General features: G+C 37.0%; 2 protein-coding genes across 2 annotated transcripts in view; one reads left to right on the top strand and one right to left on the bottom strand.

Annotated features, from left to right (window-relative positions):
- The window catches only part of LOC129282025 (uncharacterized), a 41,619-nt gene extending 35,411 nt beyond the window's left edge, over positions 1-6,208 (top strand). The window contains exons 26-28 of the mRNA XM_064114857.1: positions 709-915; positions 1,928-2,113; positions 2,779-6,208. Of these exons, the coding sequence (XP_063970927.1) occupies positions 709-915; positions 1,928-2,113; positions 2,779-2,904 (519 nt within the window). The 3' untranslated portion in view covers positions 2,905-6,208. The remainder of the gene's footprint in view (positions 1-708; positions 916-1,927; positions 2,114-2,778) is intronic.
- On the bottom strand, positions 3,839-19,348 carry LOC129254456 (INO80 complex subunit E-like). The gene is made up of 7 exons (XM_064114874.1): positions 19,220-19,348; positions 16,282-16,364; positions 15,550-15,723; positions 14,103-14,252; positions 12,867-12,939; positions 7,944-8,325; positions 3,839-7,606 (listed from the first exon to the last, which is right to left on the bottom strand). The coding sequence occupies exons 1-7, from the start codon at positions 19,224-19,226 to the stop codon at positions 7,465-7,467; spliced, it is 1,011 nt and encodes a 336-aa protein (XP_063970944.1). The 5' UTR covers positions 19,227-19,348; the 3' UTR covers positions 3,839-7,464.
- Positions 19,349-22,973: the final 3,625 nt, after the last annotated feature.

Raw genomic sequence — 22,973 nt, 5'->3', positions numbered from 1 at the left:
ACCTTAGTATAGTAATTTTTAAATTAGTATTGTAACTTTTTAAGTATATTAATTTTAGTATAGTAATTTTTCAAAATTTTCACTTCAAATTGAATTGTTTTGTAGAAGTATTGGTAAACTTGGTCACCCAAGCAGCCGAAAGTTGGGCTAATCGTCACTTGGTTCAATTTTCAATAGGTCTAATTGTCATTTTGTCTAATGTATTTTATTGTTACTTGGTCTACTTGCATTTGGTCTAGAACTACTTCATCTAATTGTCAGTTGGTCTAATATCAGTTTATCTAATCCTCACTTGGTCTATTATTCATTTGGTCTATATTGCAATTGGTCTACATGTGCAGTTGGTCAAATTTACATTTTGGCTTACTTCCACTTGGTCTAATTTCCAGATAGTTTAACATTCATTTTGTCTACATGCCGATTGGTCTAATTTCAAATTTGTCTAATTTCCATTTGGGATAATGGTTTGTTAGGCTATTCCCATAGGCCATCATACATACAGTTTATTCATGTTATTTGTGTTTCCTTTTGTCATTTTTGAACCTGAACACTGTAGAAATTTCATATTGCATTGCATGTTGTCCGCTCTAGGCCTTATATTAGGCCTATATCCATTTTCTTTAATGTAAATGTTCATGCCATGCTCATTGTTTGTCAAATTTTGATCAAACCTGCTGATTTGATGATTTCAATCTTACTTTCAAACAGAATGCAGACTATCTTTGTGATACATGGAGGATGTTACATAGTGTAGCATTTCAACTGGAGTACATCATCGCTCTCATCCAATCGCTCGTAGATATCATCCGCTATGTCAGGCAGCACCCCAATGCTGTTGAAACTGCAGCATATCTGGAAGAGATTGCTGCTGCCAAGGCGAAGGCCAAGAAAGGAACCACTCTGCCTGTAAAAACAGTAAGTCAACTTATATAACTGGTTTATTCTACTTAAAATCTATTCCAGGATGAACCCAATGCACACGGACTCAACCTACCATAGTAGATTTGGGTTGTCCAAAGAGATACAACTTAGGCAGACTCATATGTATAATTATCTTTGACAGAATATACCCAGGTGCCTATTGCACATTCGTTACCATTGTTCCTCATTCAGATATAGTGAGACAAAGCTCAGCAATATTTTCATTGTGTTCAGAAACAGTGAGACAAATGACCTCACTTGCGCTAATCAACACGCATTATACGCTTCAAGTCCAAATATTGCCCAAGGTTGTGCGGACAAACGCATGACATCGGCATGATTTCATAATGATGGCAAGAGCCATGATGTTATGAGTTCTTGGGGGGCTTTGGATGAAGGGTGGGGTTCCCATTAACACAACTCGACGCTACCCACCCTTTCAGTACAAGCCATTTGACCCGAGGTAAATTGGCATTTGACTGAAATAATGTTGAATCACCTCATCAACTTAGAGGTTCATTATTTTCAATTAACATTGACATATTACAGTTCTTCTTCTTCTGTTTGAGTGTATCCTTCATAGTTGAAGTTCAGCACACTGCAGAGTGGTGTGCATGCAGTCGATAATGCTCAAACAGATTTCAAGCATGATTTTATTTACATGTGAATAGGATGCTGTGCGGTAATATACATGTACATGTGAAGTGGAGATAAAAAGTTTGTTGACATGACTGCATGCTAAATGAAGCCTTCCCTCAATGTTGCAAGAAAGTTGGAGGTTTTGGTCCTTTCCCTGGAATACAACAGAATAATTTTGTAATGAAGGATGTAATGCAAAATGAATATCATTTGCATAAGATACTCCCCCCCCCCCCAAAAAAAAAAAAAAAAAAAAAAAACTACCATTGTAGCAAACAACACTTATATTTGTAGTTTTTGAGAAGCAGTGCATTTGAGGGTCCAAGACATGAAGTAATGTCATTCCATTTCTCTTCTCTCCCTCCAGTTTGCTGTTCGAGAATCCACCCTAGGGTATATGGTGACTGCACTCTTTGAGAAGGTGGAGTCAGTGTTGAGTGAACCATGTAGCTTGGTTCCCCTCTATCTACCAAAGGTAGTCGGTGACAAGCTGAAAGAGATCGTGGAGAGGCACCCTCAGACTCAAGAACTATCCCTCATCATTGAGAAACAGGTGCTTTAAATTGAATGTTTATCCTCATTGTTGGCTTATGGTGAAAGCGGAGGTGATGATGAAGATTAAGATGCTGGCGGTTGTAGTGATGGTGGTGATAATGGCGATTGTAGAAATGATGATGGTTATGGCGATGATGATGATGGTGGTGATGATGGTGGTGATGGTGATAGTGGGGGTGATGATGGAGATTGAGATGCTGGTGATTGTAGTGATGGTGATGGTAATGATGATTGTAGAGGTGATGGTAATGATGATGAAGGTTGGTTATATGAATGATGCATGATGATGATGGTATTGGTCATGATGATGATGATGGGGATGACAGTAGAGATGATGAATATTAAGTCACTGGCGTTTGCTGTGATGGTGGTAGTGAGGATGATGGTGGTAATGTTGAAGATGAAAATGACAACGTAAAGTCTGTCTCTTCTTTCACTTATGAATCTCACAAGGGTCTTATTATCACTATATCTCACATTTATCAGACAAACAAAGGAATACGGGGGAAAGTCCCAGTTTAAGATACATTGAATCTTTATAGCTGGATTCTTGCTAAAAGATTAGGCACAGCCTTTGTTAAAGTGTCGAATGATAGTGGTGGTGATATTGATGATATTAATGCATTACCATATGTCATTCTTTCTTCTCCGTCCAAATCCTAGACAAGTGTCCGTCTGAATGAGATCCAGAACCTACTACTGCCCGTGAAGGCTGCAATAGAGGCAGATATCCACACAGCATGCAGCAAGGTTCAAGAAACACTTCAAAATATCAAGATGGATAGCTAGCACCAGAAGAAGAGCAATCCCTTAAAAAAATTCTTCATGAAATACTCCTATGGGCTGCCTTGCGTCTGATATATATATATATATATATCTTCTTTTTTTTTGCTGAGATCAGAAAAATTCCTGAATGAAGGCATTTTTAAAAATATACTTTCTAGAATGTCACTTAACAAGTTTATTTCACTGGACTGGCTCTTTGTAAGACAGGTAATTGAACATCAAATTATTTTGATGTGGATAGCAGTGCATGGTTTAACCCCTGGATATATTTCAGAATTGTTGACTTATTATAATCTTCAACATTTTCATATATTTTTTTTGTTGAAAAACCTATTTTTAGGGATTCATAATTTGTAGTTGGTAATCTAGGATGTGGAATTGTCTTTCCTAGTTCATATGCTCTTGTGAATCCACCTGAAGATAAATACATTTTTTCAGATTACACTGTACTTTTAATACAACTTATCATTATATTCATCTTTCCACATTTAGAATCGTGAGTAGACATGGCCTGTCCTCTGAAGTCCAGGTTAACTGATACCATGGACTAACCTAAAATTATAGGAAGCCAAAAACATCAGAATTTGTTTGTTGTATTCTTCTCATGTTTACTGTGCTGTTTCATAATTCTTTAACAGTGAAGACAAATAATTGGTATACCCTTTCAAGACCGTAAATAATATTTTGAGTGTCAACAAATGTTATAAATTGAACCTTTACTGTAAGAAATTTATTGTCACAATTGGCTATCCATAGGCAAATCACAAGTTTTTAATAGTCCAGAGTTTGAATTAAATCTCAATTCAGAATACTGGCCTATGTGTTAATCTTTTAATCACATCAGTGCCTTTAATATGGCAATTATGTAGAGCTGGTAGGGAATTTTTGCCATCACCACGCAGACGCTTGCTATAACGCAGATAATCTTTTGTCAAAGGCCCTTCAATGACATAACAGCGTTTGTCGACAAACAGCATATTTACAATTTTTCATCCAGTCCGAATCAAAGTGAATGCAAAAATACGCTATTGGTGCTCTGCAAATATCTGTATAGATTCTAGATTGGATTAAGTACCCTTGTGATTCTATTATTAATTTCAGTATTCAGATGGAGAGATCTCTGTATTGTTATTTTTTATTAACAAAAGAAACCTTTGCAAATTCAACTAAACATGAAACATTGAGACTGTATTTTCCTTGTCATGCTCTTGCAGACATCTTGTTTTAATTTTCTATGTTACATATCTACATGTATACAATTATTACAAGTTCATAGACTACAAAATAAGAAAACATAAACAAGAAACCATGTACAAAACATGACATACTCCATAATCTTATGAGAACAAATAATAAAATCCAAACAAACCATATATGATACATGTCACACTACAAACAATGATTTTAAGACTGCATTTATGTTACCATCTGAGTGTCTCTCACATTGAAAGGTTATGCTATGTTTACTCTTGTAAGTTGCCAATAATATTAATTTTAACCATTTATGTAACTGGAATGAATTCTAAACTCTTTGATATGTATATATTTGTTTGAAAAATGAAACGAAATAGTACTTAACATGCTCTTTATATTATTTATCCTTCTGTTGTGCAATATCTGATGTGCCATACTGTACTTTCTATACACATCACCTATTAATTTTGTGAAAACCTATTATACCCCTTTCATTCAATCTCAAGTAATCAGATCAGAATACACACAGCAATAAAATTGTGTTCACTACGTCCAAAATAGGCCACACTATTTTTTACAAGTGCAGAATGGAAATTGTACTATTCATGGTAACCGCTATTGATGCAGAACACAAAAAGAATTGAAGTCCAATCTGATTACACAGGAATTGAACTAGACCGCAGTGTCCACATAATTTGAGAATCCTGTTTGTTAATTCCAAGATGAGATTGAGTGTGCCTATAGTTCAAACTATTCTGGTCCTCTCCTTCATGAGAATAGTTTGCCTCCAGTCCAGCTCTTGGATTGAATGAAAGGGGTATTAATTCATGAAACATTCCATTTGTACAATGTTCATAGAGTAGCAAATCAATCTATTGATTTTTCATGTACATAATAGTTATCTATTTGTGTCGCATTGCTGTAGACAAGTGTAAATAATAAATATTTTGGTACAGTTTCTATAATCTTCTTGATCTTTACTGTTTCTTTCCTTTAAAAAGATTATGATCTATGTGGAGGCATGTGATAGGATGAGTCTGATGTAAAAGAGGTTTACAATAATGGTCTGATAAGGAACTGTGTGTTTAGGTATGGAGAGTGATAAAGTGAATAAAGATACATTGGTGCTCAAAAGTTAGTGAACCCCCACCATAAATGCACTCCTTTATGCCGAGTGTTGAATGTAGACAACACAACAATGTTTGGCAAGTCCGGAGGAAAAGAAAACTACATTGAATGCAATATTTTATCACCTGACTTCACAATAAATCTATGAAGCAAGGTTGAAGTTGAACACTTCAAATATTGTTACGTGAAGAGAAGACATATCTCACATTCAATAAAATATCAATACACAATCAATACTTCTACATGAAGTATAACATGAAACTTTATGTTTAACAATTCCAACTTTCTTAAGAAAGTATTACTCATTCTTCTAGCTATAAAACCCCTGACGCAGACACATTTTATGTGTTTCTTATTCACTACATTCCTGCTTTTCACTAAAAGGTCCACTCCCCAATTCAGAGTAAAGTTATGACGTACAGATTGTTATGGTCAAGCGTCCAAGGTCTTGACCAGACCAATATAAAAGGGGTTCACTTCTGAACCCAATGCAGAATAGAGATTGGAGTTTAGATTTAGCTTGGCTCCAGCATGCAGATATATTAGAGATAGAGCTACAGAAGAGTTTATATTTTATACTGGAGAGTTCATCTTCAGAGTATAGTCACCATCAGACTTACTCATGTATTTGTCATTATCATCATTAAGTAATCATCCTTAATTCATAAATGTATATATGAACTGTACATCCTGCATTGATTCGTCTCATTTAAGTCTGGTTGAAAGTAAAGTGCAATAAGCACCAACACAATAATATATTCATTTTCTGGTGGGGTTCACTAGCTGTTGAGCACCACTGTATACAAAATGCAAAGATGAGTCCAGGCAATGGAACGAGGATGTGCTTACACAATGGTGTGAAAGTGCATTATTATATGGATGAGATATACTAGTGTTATATAAATACATCAAATTCATTTAATGATGAGTTTCATTTATTTTGACTATGAATAATATGAACCATGTGATGATTCTTGAAGTTTTTACCTGGTCGTGCCAGTTTCAACCTGAAAAAAAGGGAGATTTAAATCATCTTAATTTTGATAGTTAAACATAAAATGCGATACACAGTATTTGATTCATGTGATTTCACAGAAAACAAACTGATATTATTAAAGGCTACAGCCTCAGAATATCCAATAAAAACCTTTAAAAATACAAAACCGAATCAAAGGAATAGCAGTAAACTCAATCAAAATTGTAATGTTGCTCAAAGAAGTGGCCTTATATAACAGATATACATACATGCAAGTTGAATATCATTGAGAATAAGTACAGATTGAACATAAACAAATCATACAAGACGATGCCAATGGAAAATAAAACAATACTGCATTAATTGGGTGTAGCATGCATGCACTTCTCAACAAGAGAAACTATGTATAGTACTAATTGTGTTGCACTGAGATATGTATTCATCTCAGAAATGCAAATGTACTTGAATTAATGAGAATGATGTATGCAGACCTTCAACATCATAACCTAAACTGTGGAGGCTGGGAGAATAAGCGAGAACACCTCTCTCACTCAAAATAAGCAGTGTCCCGCAAAAAAGGAAACCCGTTTTCAGAGATAGATTTCACAATTATAAAATGTTTTTACTACAAATTTTAAGCATATGGTAAGAGTGGAATGTCATCTTCAATTTGAGACCAAAAGCTTAGCAAACCTTTCACGCATGGCAGAATACAAACAATAAATATTGAGGCATACCGGTAACGATTTGAGCAGAAACTCACGTGTGAATCTGAATCCACTCTCATTTCAAAGATCAGTGAGAGAAACTCGACTAAGAATACGAAAGAAATGTTAATGAGCCAATCGGGGAATAAGCCAATCATAAACCAATCCTGTCTAATTTTTATGTTTAACCTGATTTTGACATTGAAATTTCAAACTCGTTTTGCTCATTAATGCGTGAAGTGTTTGTTTCATATCAGGTATCAAAATATAGAGGAATAACTGAATTTAGTGATGATGTAAATAAAATATAATTTGTTTGCCTTTGAAGGAGAAAGACATGGGAATCCCGGTTTCCTTTTTTCTGGGACGTGCTGATAATTTGGTTGCCTTTGAAGGAGAAAGACATGGGAATCCCGGTTTCCTTTTTTCTGGGACGCGCTGTTTAGTGACCTTGTTTAAACAGCCAAGCCAGCGATTGCTGAATCATGAGAGATAACATTACACTGATCAAGTCATCAAGGATGTCAAAGTCTATTTTGTATGAAGGGAGCTACAATCCTATATTTTAGGATCTCGGACATCAATGACCAGGTCTTCATTGTCTTCATGTGTTGACGAGGTAGACGGTTGAGGGAGAGGAACACGATGGTGGGACGAAGAAGGTCCCTGCGCAGCAGAGGGGTGCTTGTCTGAGGTATCCCTGAAATAAAAGAATAGTTAAATATAAAATGACACTTCAAACAAATGTCATAGAAATATGAATTATCATGAAGATATTTTCCAAATAATGCTTAGTACCAGTAAAATCATGTGTATTGCAAAGAGGTTTAATAAAAAGAAAACATGATTCTTCAGACATTTCTTAAACCTCATTAAATGCACCCTGATAATATGCGTTGTAATATCGGAAGATGTGGCGATATTCCGTCCGTCCATCCATTCATCTCTAATTATTATGACCATCTATCTATCAGTCTATATATCAACTTCGTCACTCCTTTGCATTCTCTACTTTCTACATTGATATAAAAACTTACTTCTTTGATTTCTTCTTGCTTCTCTCTTGGTTCACTTTGTCCTGTGCAGCCGCAGCAGTCAAGGCGTTGAGATCCATATGGGGTAGCTCCCCTCCCAACCCCATGGGCCCTCCACCCAGTCCCATCCCCAGCAGCCCAGGCAGGGAGTATGGTGACTGCTGTGGGGGCTGGTGGTGGTGGTGGTGCTGCTGCTGTTGCATGCCCCTGTCGAAGACACGGGGATCAAAGACATGGGGCATGGTGGAGAGGGGTAGGCCCATTCCCCCGGTAGGGGAGAGCAGGGCAGGGTGGGCGTGCTGGTGGTGTGGTGAGAGGAGGGATAGAGGGGAAGGGAGCGGGGGTGGCTGCTGGTGCTGTTGCTCTTGGCCTGTAGTTGACATACCTGTTCAATTCAGATAAAAAATGAAGAATTCAACTTCGAATCTAGTATAACTTTTCATAAAATCTTCAAAGAGCTCTGCAGCATAAATAAAGCTTGGATGCACGTTATGAGAAGTGACAGGTATTTTTACAGTCATACTTCATCCAGGGCCCTGTGGCATAAAAAATGCTCTCTAATTTTTATTGTAATTTTTCCATTCGAAAGTAACTCCCATGGGAACAATGCTTGAAAGCCTGTCACAATCTGGGATTTCATAGTAGTAACTATTAGATGGGAAAATTACACTAATAGTAACTTCCTGCAAGAGGGGCCTGATAACAAAAGACCATACCGTTGCTGGGTATATCAAGGATAAAGACCATGTATCCCAAATTTCGATGAAAAATCGCTTTATTTTATCAAAAATCACCAAGGGAAATGGCGAACAGAGCCTTTATCCAACATTTGACAATGGAGATCTCTACACAAATCATGCCCTTTGAAAGAAAGGTCTGTTTCCAGAGCAAACACTGAAATGCGCCACAGAACTTTTCTTTATAATAATAATAATAATTATAACATTTGTAGGGCGCTTAATACAGGTGTTTCTAAGCGCTCAGTTTTCTGCCTATCAACTAAATTACCGGGGAAAAAAAAAAAAAAAAAAAAAAAAAAAAAACTAAGATGTGCACCTCAATATAGACCAACCCACAACTGATACCTATACATTAAAAAGGTGGGTCTTTAGCAAGGTCTTAAATTGATCAAGGGAGTTGGCATTATGGATGTAAGATGGTAATTTATTCCACTGGATTGGAGCGAAAACAGAAAAGGCTCGATCCCCATAACTGGTATTTGTACGTGGTCCTAAAGTAAGCTGCAAGGTTGTTGAAGAACGAAGTGGTCTGAGTGAGCTAGGAGAGCGGAGAGAAATGAGATTAGAGAGGTATTCAGGAGCTAGGCCATTGATTATTTTATACGTCATGAGAAGAACTTTGAAAATGATGCGTTGGCGTATTGGAAGCCAATGAAGTGATTTCAGAATAGGTGTAACATGTTCAGATTTTCTTGAAAGAGTAACAAGCCTTGCAGCACTATTTTGAATTCTTTGAAGTGGGCATAAATGTGACAGTGGGATACCAGAAAGAGCAGAATTGCAGTAATCAATGTGGGAAGATACAAAAGCATGGGTAAGTTTAGCAGTTGTGGGTTGGTCGAGTAGCCTCCTCATTTTTCCAATCTTAAAAATACCAAAGGAGGCAGACTTACAAATATTCTTAACATGCTGTTGAAATGTGAGATTCTTGTCAATTGTCACCCCAAGATCCCTTACCAACTCATTACACATCAAAATACTATCGCTAGTGCTACTTGTGGTTGAGAGCATTGGGAAGGACTCTGTGTTTCTAAATTTGGAGGAGATGTGGATCATTTCAGACTTGCTTTCGTTAAGACAGAGTTTGTTATCATGTGACCAGGCTTTGATGTCCTCTAAGCAACTATTGAGCTTCTGTGCAGCTTCATGTTTACCAGTGGGTTTCAAAGTGATGTAAATTTGTGTATCATCGGCATACATGGCATGTCGAATGTCCCGGTGAGAGTCAATGAATCTTGACAGAGGACTTGTGTACAAGATGAAGGGGAGCGGGCCAACCACTGAACCCTGCGGAACGCCGCAGACCAAGGGGAATCTCGCCGATAGGGTGCCGTTGATGGTAACTTGTTGACTTCGATTGTGGAGGTAAGAACGGAGCCAATCAAGGACAGTCCCAGTTATACCAAAGTCATTTTGCAGGCGATACAGTAACAGTTCGTGGTCTATGGTGTCGAATGCAGCGGTGTAATCAAGCAGAACGAGCACTGCCTCCTCGCCCCTATCAACAGCCAGGAGAAGATCATTGAAAACTTTCACCAGGGCAGTCTCTGTAGAATGGTGATTCCGATAAGCTGACTGATTGACTGGGAGCATGCCAAATCCTTCAAGGTGATCCTTTAACTGCGAAGTCACAACCCTCTCCAAGACCTTACCAATGAAGGGCAGATTCGCGATGGGCCTGTAGTTGCCGAGATTATTTGGATCAAGACTCGACTTTTTGAGGAGAGGAAGTAGAAGTGATGTTTTCAGAGCTTCAGGAACAATGGCGGATGACAAAGAGAGATTAATAAACTTTGTGATGACAGGGATAAGTTCCTCGAGAGAGTTCTTCAGAAGCCATGTAGGAATCGGATCTAGATTGCAGTGTTTAGATGGCAATGACTTGATGAGTTTCTGGATATCTAGATCACTGATGAGACGGAATTGTGAGAAGTTGTGTTCTGTAGAAGGTGAAGTTGTTGGACCTGGGATAGCAGGATTGAAGGATGATACTAGTTTCGAGACCTTCTCTCTGAAGAACTCAGCAAACCGGTTGGAGAGGTTCTCTGCAGATGAATGATCTGGGAGAACTGAAGAATGATCTGTTGATGAAAGTGATCTGACGATGTTGAATAACTGCTTCGTGTCCGACTCTGCAATAAGATTTCTGAAGTATGTAGACTGAGCATTGAAAATGCACTCGTAGTAAGACTCACATTCTCGGCGATACAGTTCCCTGTCAGCACCAAGTCCAGACTTAATCATGCGGCGTTCAGCCCGCCGCCTTCGTCTCTTGGCTTCTATGATGTCATCAGTGAACCAAGGTGATTTTGGTCTGACAGTGACAGTTTTTACTTGAAGAGGGGCATGCCTGTCAATCAGAGAGCTCAGGCAGGTGTTGTAATGATCCAAAGCCTCAGATGGACATGTCAGTTCGGAAGGTGAATTTAACATGCCTCTGATGTCATTCCGGAAAATGTCCAAGTCGATGCTGCGAAATTTTCTGAAGGAAACTCTCTTCTTTGGATTCTGCAGGGAAGGAAGCTTCATTGTGGCAACAATAGCAGAATGGTCAGATGGGAGTGAAGACAAAACATTAACATTAACTATGTCGCATGAATCCCTAGTAAATAAAAGGTCGAGTGTATGACCTGCACAATGAGTGGAATCATGTACATGTTGCTTGAATCCAAGGGATTCTACTGCACTTATAAATGATTTAGCAAAATTATCATTAGGGTCATCGACATGAACATTAAAATCCCCTAAAAGTAGAGGAAAGTGGTCACTGATAACAGCACCCTCAAGAAGGGTTACAAACTCCTCTCGAAAGACACTATTACTCGAAGAGGGAGGGTGATATATACAGAACATCCTAACTGCTGATGACGGTGTGAGATTGAATGTTAAATCAAATAATTCAAAGGAAGAGAAATCTCCATTAGGATTAACACTACAACGAGTTGTAGATCTAAATAGAACAAAAATTCCACCACCCCTCGAGGAAATGCGGGGTTTGTGAATAAAGTCATAATTTGGCAAGCTTAACTTTAAACCAGCAAGAACGAGACCATCCCTGTTTCTATCACCAGAAAGCCATGATTCAGTGATTACTAAGACATCAAGGTTATTCTCAATCACAAGATCCGTAACTACATGTGTTTTATTGGTCAAGGATCGCGCGTTCCATAGACCAACTCTAAGGCCAGTGGATGGTGGGAAAGAGTATTGCGACCTGGAGATCTTGCGCCTTTGTCCGCGATGAGTTCGACATCGACGACCGATACCCAGCTCACACACTCTATGCCACACATGTTGAGGTAACAAAGGATGAAGCTGAGTATTCAGCTGATACAAAGTATTAACATCATAACAAATGCGGCCCGATGCGTTATCATTTGATACCTGTAATGAACAATTGACATCAGATTCAGAGTTACATGAATGGCCATTAGAACATTCAGGGCCTGGGTTTAACTGAACATCACCTGACAGTAAGATACGCAGTTGAAAACTTGCAGTGGTATTACTGTAATATAATATATGTTTACCACAATACTTCACATTGGCTTTAACAAGTGTGTGTATGGGTCTTTTCAGCCACCATTTACTTTTATCACAGGATTGTTCAATGTTAACTCTCAATACAGATGCAACTAGAGTTGCACAAAAGAACCCTTTCAATAGTCTGATACCCTCCATTGATACAATAAAATTCCTTAAGAGGTAAACACAAAAGATACATGAGCCTAAAGACCCACTCAGTAATACAGAGGGCTAGCTACAAGGTCAATGGAGCAGAACATAACATTCAATAGATACTGCATACAGAACAGTGAATGCATATGGCAGAACATGAGAACTTAGGTACAGCAGGATCAAGTACAAAAATGAAAACATCAAATACACAACTATCTTACCAAAGTATGACTTGTAAGATGACTACACGCGTCCTTGACCAATAACAAATCATAAACCAGTAACAAATATTAACAACAAGCAAATATAACAGTGAAAATCAAACCAAATTTAAGTCTTAACCCCCCCTTGAAAGTGGTGCACCTCCCCCTCCCCCCCCCTACATGTATGCCACTGTCCCAATGCCAGCTCAATCTGATTGATCTACCCTACTTATACAATTAAATCACAAATTTATAATGATACTATACCGGGATAATCAGACATTTTTTTATAGTTCGGTATGTACCTGGCATTTGCATTGCTGGTTGTTGAGAAAGAGGGAGTCCTTCTGATGCCTTTCGAATCAGCTCTGCCAAGTGCTGAGAAGATAAACAAAAATTACAAAGAAAAAATCTGTTTCATTCTCCATCTTATAGTGATTGCTCAATAGATGGAGAGTTTGTACTTTGGATATTGAAATAATGATACAATGATAGTCACAGCCTTCTGATTATGTGCATCTGGATAAGAACATCATGATAAGAACAGATGTTTTGACTATTAAGTCTGTCAGAGGAGTGATGAAACTTCAGACGGTATGATTAAACTGAGCTCAGGATCGACATTTCTTTCGGGTTTTGAAGCTTTCTATAACCCCTAGTCCTAGATATTTACCTGATTTACATGATTTGTTATTTTGTTTATACCAAAACTGACAACCTGTATCATGAAGTTTGTCTTTCAATGTAACTTCTGGTCCCTCAAGTCTACACCAATATCCCGCAATACCTTCTCCACGACACACTCAGCCAGTCTGGCACTGATAATGTAACGTTGGTCTGCTAGAGAGCAATTATTTTCCAGATAAGCTCCTCAACTAATTTTTCATCACACAAACTTTGAAAAGATTGGACAATAAATCGTGGCACCTCCTTCTGACCTGCCAACCTCTGGGAATGAAAAAGTGTATTCTGTGATAAAAAAAGTGTATTTTTCCCCAAAAAAGTGTATTTCATAATAAAATGCGTGGCGTACTCGCTCATCGCGGCACTCAAGCTGCATGCAAGCTAAAATGCGCACTGCTTTTGCAGATGAAAAAAAAAAACATTTAAACATGTGTATATCTCACCCTGGTTTTAACAAAATGATTGAAAAAAAAAACAAGTTACCTGAAATTACATTGATCTAATAACCATATTTATGTAAGTTTTATGAAATAGAGACAGATATAGATGATTTTTTCTCAATTATGATTTTGTATTTAAAAAAATACTGCCGTATTTTGGTTGCAAAAACGTACTAAATACGCCAAAAACGTACTGGTTGGTACATGTAGGTCTGCTCCTTGTAGTGACCACCCCCCCCCCCCATGAATTCTCAGTGATATGCCTGAATGTCCATCTCTTTGTAGGTCCATTGCGAGACTGAGTAACCATCCCTATTCCTTTGAGAAACATTGTTTACCTTATACCATAAATACCAGTACACCATCCCATGAGTTAAAATTAAGCTGTTCAAAGGGCATGAGAAAGAGGATACTTACTGGTAGTTGCTGATGAAGAGAAGGGGGTAAGGTACGAAGGTCATGAGGTAGAGGATCTCTGCGGACTCCTAGGGCCGGTGTACCCATCAATTTCTTGGCAGGCTTCTTCTTAGGTCTTCTCTTCTTCTTGACAACCTTCTTTTCCTGTTCCTGTTCCAATCAATCAATAAGGTACAAAGTCATCACAGAAGTTAGAGGCACCTTAGCTACATCTTTCCTCAAGGAATCCTGCAAGTGTCTTATTATCACTAATCTTCACATTCTGGGTGCCATGACACAAAGGTGACCAATTAATCCCTATAAAATGAAATGGCCTACATATATAGAGACCATTGTTGCATGCGCATTTTACTCAGTAGTCTGATTACGAGCCAATCAGAACTATTCTTTCAAATTAGCGATTAATCGCTAATCTTTACATGTATGTTTTCACAGGGCCCAAAAAAGACGAAACAGTGAGGAATGAGGTACATTGTAAAATCACTCCGAAAGATGCATACTACCCCTGACTCCTGTTATAGAGACAGTCACTATATGGGTCTTTTGGAGCAATTTCCCACATTCCCTTTTGTTCTGTGTATACTATTATGAATATTAGGATTAGTGGTGATAAGATGCCTGCAGGATTACTGAGTAAAAGATGCGGATCTGACTTTTGGTATTAAAAGGTGCCAGACATCTATATGATCACAATAACTTTCAACACACTGGACCGTGCCAGGTGCTTACATGTATATGGTTACATAAGTGGCACTGTGTCTTTTCTTGGATGACCAAAAATCAAATTTGAAGACATTTGAAAATAATACCCTTTGCAGTACATATTTTTACTTTGACAGTATCATTTTTATCTGTCTAAAAAAAAATATGAAAGATGACGAATTATTTTCATCTTTCCTCAAACATAGATCTCCCTTTAAACAGTCATAGTTAAAAGTCTGTAACAAATTGAATTTCTAGGAGTTAAATCATCACAGAAGTTCAAGCAATGTCAGACCAGGTGGATGATTCATAAAGCTGTTGTTAAGTAACTGGTGACTTTACGAAAGACTGGTGATTTGGTGACCCTTTCTTAGGAGCTAAATCCACTCCAATGAAATTTGGTCCGCAAAGTTTACCTCAAGAAAGGATCACAAGTTGTTTGTAAAGTCACTCATAATTTACAAATAGCTTTTACCCACCTGGGGTTGTAATGTAATGAAATACCCATAATATTAACAATTGATTGTATTTTTCTGTACATTGTTGCCATTGACTTAAAATCACTGTGACTGAGCAATAAATTGTACCTTTGGTGTTACTGGACAATGATTATCCAAACAAGTAGAATGTAACTACTTCGAAAGTCAAATTCTAAGTCTAATTTTTTGTAAGCCAAGAGATGCGACTAAGGCAGATTCACCTGTAAACAATATATAATACAAACAGAAATTATAGATGTAAGTACCTTTTTTGCATCTTTGCAACTATCCTCGGATGATAGGGTAGAGTCTGAATCAGTTCCAGGATCAATAACCCTTTCATACTGCAGCAGTCTGTCTAGTAGAAAGTTCTTGTCTCTGGAAATCTTCAGAAGCTTCCTCTGAGCACGTCTCAGCTCTTCTTGGAAACACTCTTGCTCCTATCAAAAATAAAACATGTACAGAATAACATGCTTTTGCTCCTAACATTGACAACAAATCATTTCTATTCTTGTCTATTTTCCATTCATTTTCATCATTTGAAAACCCAAATACGAATATAACCTGTGTCAAAATTCTATATCTCTCTGTTTCAGCAGATTTGACTTTGAAATATCTTACTGCATTTCCCAATGCACTGTACCAAAATCACCTGTATTTTGTTAAAAGGTTGTTTTTATAATGATCATGCAAAGAGAGATATGTATTCAATCATGAAAAAAAAATCTTTACAATCTTCAAGTTAGACCGAATTGATATCTATTGGGATATAACTGTTTTTTTGCAAACATTATTCTATACATTAAAAAGAAAATATCAATAAATGAGGGCCCCTGTTACATAAAAGTTATTAGATTTTTTTAACTTTACCATCAAATGGTAATTACCATGGTCCTCCAATCACAACGGATTTTAGAAAAGTTACCATTTTATATCAAAGATACAATAATACTACATACTAACTTTTATACAACAGGGTCCAAAAGCTCTACACTTACATAGATGAGGAATCTCATTTTCCTCTTCAAAGAGCGATACTTCTCTTTGAAGTTCACTTCTTCTGCTGGCATTGGCTGTTCACCTGAAATGATTGAAGAAAATATCAAAGTAAATTTCATTTTGTATAAAAAAATTGTTGAAAAAATAGATCTACATCATTTGCAAATATTAATAATAGAATATAAATATTTTTTTAACCTGCAAAGTGCGACCCGAAGAGTTCCAGAGTAAGAATACATTTAGGATAGACACTGAGCAAAAGCTGAATTTTTTTATTTAATTCAGACCTGAAAATTTGACATTTTGAGCATTTAAAAAAAAATCATAAAACGGGAAGCATATATGTGTCTCACTAAACAAAATGAAGTTTCAAACTTCATCTATTATGCAAAAACACATTTTATTTTTAAGTTTGTTCACACTCTACATCAGTTTCCAGAACATACCAGGGGCGGTATTCTGACAATTTTCTTAACTTTTCTTGTAAGTCAGCAATATTACAGCTTGCTAAAATTCTCTTAAATTGGTATTCTGAAAATTGTCTTATCTCTGTAAGGACGTCCCCTATTTTATCTCTAACATGCCCAATATTTCATCATCAACCAATTATTAAGCTTGTTATATGCTTAGGTCAACCGATAGAAGCATCTGGCTTCTGAAAAATAATGAAGCACATTGTTGATATGAGGCATTATTTCCTTGCGCCCCCCGACGCTTATGGTTGTGCGCTTCTGTGCTAAAAATACACGTGGCTCTTCTCAAAGACAGATTTTCTCTGAAATGATTCATCGTCTCGAACACCAATTTTTAATTGCTGAAAAGTCTACCAATCCGTCGGTATGTCTTTGGAATGTCTACTTTTGTAAAACATTTCTTGCGGGATGCAGCAAGAAATGATTATTGCAGACGGACAAATATTGCATGCAACAATAAGTTACAATAGCCCCCTACCTCTTGTAAATTTTCTTGCATTTTGCAAGGAAGTTAACAGAACGCAAAGATAAGAGAATTTTCAGAATACCTTTTATCTCGATATGTTATCTTGCGCAAATGGATATTTATGCACCGTTTTTAACTTTATGCATAATTCTAGCTCTGACATCATACGCGCTCAGCGGAAGTTACAAGAAAATTTACAAGAAAAGATACATGAATATTTCTCTTAAGACAATTTTCAGAATACAGCCGCAGGAGCTGGCCTACTGCACTTCATATCTGTCTTTTTAATGTATGTCTTTAAATTTTCAGCTTTAAATGCATCATTTATTTGACTTGTAATTCAGTTGATTGTGAAGGTGTTTGGCATGGTGGTGTACAGGGAACGCAGAAGAGGCTTGTCATTTGCCGTGTGGTTTCCACTGTGGTGACTGATTGATGGTGGTTGTGTGATGGAGATGGGGCTGAAGGGATGGGAGTGGGGGTTTCTTTCATGGTGTGGTCTGGGGCCCTTGAAGGGTTTGCTGTCCTTCTACATGTAGGTCATAGGGGATACTTCTCGTTCTCTTCTTGCCTTCAGATTTTGTCTGTTACTCCGCCATCCAGCAGCTCTTTTCGAGATTGACCACATGGTGAGCCGTACATGTATTTATGAAATCTTGCTTTATTCATACTCTAGTAATTTACCATGAGTGCCAGTTGTTGTTTTATTTGTATAGTCATGTTGTCCAATTGTCTATGTCAATTTCTTGTGTAAAAGCCCCTGAAGGAAATGTTGAACTGTACACATGTAGACTAATTAACTGAATTAAATCGAAATTGAATGAAATAAAAAAAAAAATTGTAGAAATTTGTACATATTATGTACACCGACTTGAAAAGATAATTTATTTCCATCCTCACGAATATCTAGACTTGATCTACAAGCTATTTTACTCATTAAGCAAGCTTTTTATTCAATACCCTCCTCTCCTTTTTTTTTTCTTTTTCTTTCTTTGGCTCTTCTTCTTCTCGAAATTCCCTTCCTTCTCTTCTTTTCTCCCTTTTTTAGTGCTGCCAATAGTCGATAAGCTGCCACATAGTGCCAGTGAAAACAATTAACTAAAAGTCTAGTAGACACCATACGTAGACGTCAATGCAAAATTTTCTACAGCAAAGTCAGTTGCTACATCATGTGATGTAGCTCAAACAAGAGACAAATTGACAGAAATGTCTTGGATGTCCGTGCCAAAAATGGGGCAACAGCCGACAGCCCCCTTTTTTCACTTGATAAAGTTGATATTGATATATTTGGCTTAACTGCAGAATACCCCGCACAGTTACCGAGCCACAACCTACGATGTGAAGATTCAATCTTGAGGTCAGTCATATTTCATTAATATTTGTCTAGACCTAGGCCTAGTACATGTAATTGTCCATTCTTAATCTTGTATTTCCCTCCCCTCCTTTCCAATCATTTTTTTCCTCTGCAAGTTCTTCTCTTAAACTTCAACTTCAAGCAAGTTTTCTGACTAAAACTTAAAAAGTTACTAACTGTTAGGCCTAACGTTAATGCTGTCACTCTCTTCTGTTTCTCTTCTTTCTCCTTTTTTAATTTAAATCAAATTTCAAAATCATGCAAATTTTGCAATCACATAATTGGAGGCCAGTGCCCAGTCGCTTTGCCACTTTGTCTTGGAAGCAACACTTAATAAATAGACATCTAGGCCTAGTCAAATATGACTGATTGTCAATCAAATCGACAAAGAAAAAAAAACTCTTCAGACGCGAATACCAACATGACTAAACAAGCCACGAAGTCGAAGGCCGAAGCTTCATCTGACCGAACACTACAGACGAAAATATGTCCATGAGCTCGCTTGTACTGAACTGGCTGAGCCCGAGTCCGACTTCGCGATCGCGAGTCAGCAGAAAAAAAAAAACATGGATTCGGTAGATAATTATTTTTATCACATTCGTAGTTATGTTCTATAGACCATACATTCTTTTTTAAGCACGTACCTGGCATTCTATGTTTCTCTTTTCTTACTCAGGGTCTCAGTGGCAGCTATTCCGGTGTTTTGGCTGGCCTTTTCTGTCTCCTTTCGCAGACTTGTTTTGTGTTATTTACGAGACTGCAGCATTACCGGTAATTGGTCGCGCGTACCCAGTCGCTTTTACCTATTTTACTCATCATAATAAAAAATGATCGTTAGACTTGTACTAGTATGTGTGAGTTAAATGAGAGCCACCCTCTGTCTCTCCAGTGGCGTAACAGGCGGGGGGCAGGGGGGGCAAGTTGCCCCCCCTAGCGGATTTCACCGGGAAAATTATAAAAAAAACGGGAAAAAGAAAAAAAGGAGGGAGAAAGAAAGGGAAAGGGAGAGGAAAGGGGAAAAGGAAAGGAGGAAAAGGAAAGGGAAAAGTGAAAAGAAAACGATTTTTCTTTTACTGGAAAAGGAAAAAGCGGGAAAAGGAACGAAAGAAGAACATTTGAGAAAGAAGAATCATTCCAAAATATGCCTATGTAATGCAATAGCATGATGGAAAATAAATTAAAAGGTGACAAAGTGGCAAACAATAGCGGGAAAGAAAGGTAAAATGGAATAAGTCAAAAGCTGAATCAGAAAACAAAGAAAAGGGACAAGAAAAAAAAATAATAACACGACCGGATTGCCGAGGATTGACAATTAAGAGCGGGAAGAAAGATGGACTGCATACAACATTGTGCAAACAATTAACAAATTGTTTTTTGTTTGATTTATTGTTCAACATTTGTTACGAAATTCCCTTGATTTGTCTGTATTATCGATCATATTGAATATGTATTGTTATTTTGATTATATTTTGAAAACATTTTTAACGGAAATAAATAAATCTAAATCTAATTGTGCTATAAGCTTGCTTAATTTTATGCAAATAAGCTACCGGGGCTTTGCCCCGGACCCCACGCAGTAGGGGCTCTTCATCCATAAAATGGCTCTACAACGTCCCCGTTTAATCACGTTCAATCACTAGCGTACAGGCGCGGGGGGGGGGTCTTGGTTCCACACCCAAGAGGAAATGAAAGAAATTATAGGAGACAACGTATAATGAAATGAATGGAAACAATGAAATGTGTTATTTGCTGAATATAATGGGAAAATCTATCACATAATAAGAATTTAATTTCAATAGGCAATATTTTTCCAGCTCGCTTTGCACACTCGCGACTTTTAACATATTCAACAAACAAATCAATATAATGACAAATAGAAAGAATAGAACCAGCATGCAGTGGATGTAGGATGTAAATTTTCCCACATTGCTATGTTATGCCCCCTCAAATATATTTGGTTCATTACGTATTTGGGTTGAATAAATGTGTTTTGTAAAAGCTATATTGTGTATATACCCGCGATTTGATTGAAATTGAGGTTTAAATGGCTTTGATATCAAGATCTTCCGGGGGCTCCGCCCCGGACCCCATCCGCACAGCACTGCCGTATATGAGAATGGAAGGGTTGGGCCATTGGCCCCAAAAAGTTCTACAAACAAGAACTAAAAAAAAAGAGGAAAGAAAAGCAAAGGGAAAGTGTAGGATATAATTTTATTTACTCAATATAATTTCAAAAATATCTCAAAGTAAGATTCTCAAGAAATGGTGATTTTTTTTTCGCTCGCTTCGCTCGCTCGAGACTTATATTAAGCAGCTTTTTAGCACATGTGTCATACTGCGCCCCTCGTTTTTGTTTTACTCTTCACGCTACTGCCACAAAGAATCCTGTTCACAATGGCGTACAGACCACAAAGAAGGGAATGGAAAGAGAGAAGAGTGAAATATATTATTTTCTGGATATCATGTCAAAATCTATCACAACATTAGATTTTTGTATCAAAAAGGTCAAAATTTTTGCTCGCTCGCTTCGCTCGCTCGCAACTTTTATTTTTTCAAGATAAATTATGCCCGATACGCAATATCTGGCCCTCTCAAAATAGTCGCCTCATTACACCATTACGCCAGTTCATGCCATGATCTGACCGGGAAATTTTTGGCTCTTGCCCCCCCTGGCCACCGACCCCTGTTACGCCGCTGTGTCTCTCCTATTCTTTCTTCACACTTTTGTTGTTGGGGCCAAGCAAAGAGATTAATTTTTAAACTTTTAGTCCGGACTTTTTGTTTTAGATTCATTTTTTTGGGGGGGGGGATTACGGAGCGGGGCAGAGTGAATATTGATTATAGACCCCTATGTCTTTGTGCATTTTCTTCTTACATATTTAGGCCTAGATCATTCTTTTATTTCTGACTCCACCCCCCTTCACTAACTAATAAAGAACAACATACCAAGATAATATTATAATATTAATTTGTGTCAGTCACCCCCCCCCCCACCATGAAAAGGCCTACCCCAAGTCCGTTAATTTGTATTTGATTTATATTATGATTGAATTTCTGCGGGTGGTCGAAAATAATGGGCACAAATTTAATACAAAATAACTAAATGATAATTCAGAAATGAAATGAAAATAAGGAAATGTTATATGTATACGGAACATTCGATATTTTGCAATATACATGTAACACTGGCAAAACATTATTATTCAGTTTATCCCAGAATATAAAAAATGTAACATCTTTTCCCATATTGAAGAAACAATCTAGAATTGTAACTCTTTGATTTGATTTATTTATTTCCACATTCCAATAACAAAAGTATATACAAGTGTAATCATTTTTTTCTTAGCATAACATAACAATAAGCAAATGATATAATTAATAACATATGCATATATACAATCTAACAATCTAATTGAAATATATTTATACCTGATAAATTTCTTTTTTTTATTATTAAAACAAATAGCAGAAAAAAAATTATATATATATACATATATCGACATAACACATAATACTCTTAACTCCGAATTTAAAAAAGCAGTATTAATTTTGATTTAATGTAAATATATTATACTTGTGTTATTTTAAATTTAATTTAAACTTAATATAAATACTCTGCTTGTATGTGATTTTATTTTTTAATTTTAATTCAATGTGATTTTACTTGAGTAAATATTTGTAGTTAAGTATATAGTTTTAAGTTTTTTGTGTGTAAATTGTTTTTTAAATGTATTTGTTGTTTTTTTATCGTGCAGGGCCCCTTGGTAGAGCAGTTTTGTAACTGAAAGGGCTACCCTGCTGAAATAAAACGGAAATAAATAAATAAATTCAGAGATATAAGGAGCTGATGATTTTTTTTTAAATCAAACTTATTCGCATTTGAAATACTAATTTGAATAGTGTTTTTTGATCTGATATAGAATTGATGAAAATTGAAAATGGGAGACACCAATATCACAAGTATTTTACTGACTTAAACTGATAAATATCATCAATAAACTCCTATCTTTTATTTTAACGAACGATTGATTCCCTTCCTTCCACTCGGTGCTAAAAAGTAGGTTACCCATGGACGGATCCATGATTGTTAGGGGTGTCCCTAAATGGTGGGGCCCACTTTTTTCTTCAAAATATTTCTAAGGCGCCAACAAAAAAGTCACAACTCCAATCACACCCCCACTATTCCTTGTGGGAAATTTCTTCTTCAATTCAAGTGAGAGGGGCCCTAAGCGGGGTATTTTGTCCCCGGGGTATTTCCTGATCCGATCCATATCTCTCATAATCTCTGAGGAAGGGTTTGAGCGGCCATCCTATGACCCCCCCCCCCCCCCCCGAGCCTTTCAGGATTTCCTTTTTTCCTTTCTTTTCTTTTATTTCATTTTTTTTTTGCTTGTCGGT

This window comes from Lytechinus pictus, chromosome 2, assembly GCF_037042905.1.
Source record: "Lytechinus pictus isolate F3 Inbred chromosome 2, Lp3.0, whole genome shotgun sequence".
NCBI lineage: Eukaryota > Metazoa > Echinodermata > Echinoidea > Temnopleuroida > Toxopneustidae > Lytechinus > Lytechinus pictus.
This window is presented reverse-complemented; position numbering and strand designations above follow the sequence as displayed.

Coding starts and splice junctions, on each gene's coding strand:
- LOC129254456 (XM_064114874.1), bottom strand. Junction 12,940..14,102: donor CTCTTCATCAGCAACTACCA/GTAAGTATCCTC, acceptor TTATCTTCTCAG/CACTTGGCAGAGCTGATTCG. Junction 8,326..12,866: donor ACCAGCAATGCAAATGCCAG/GTACATACCGAA, acceptor TGAATTGAACAG/GTATGTCAACTACAGGCCAA.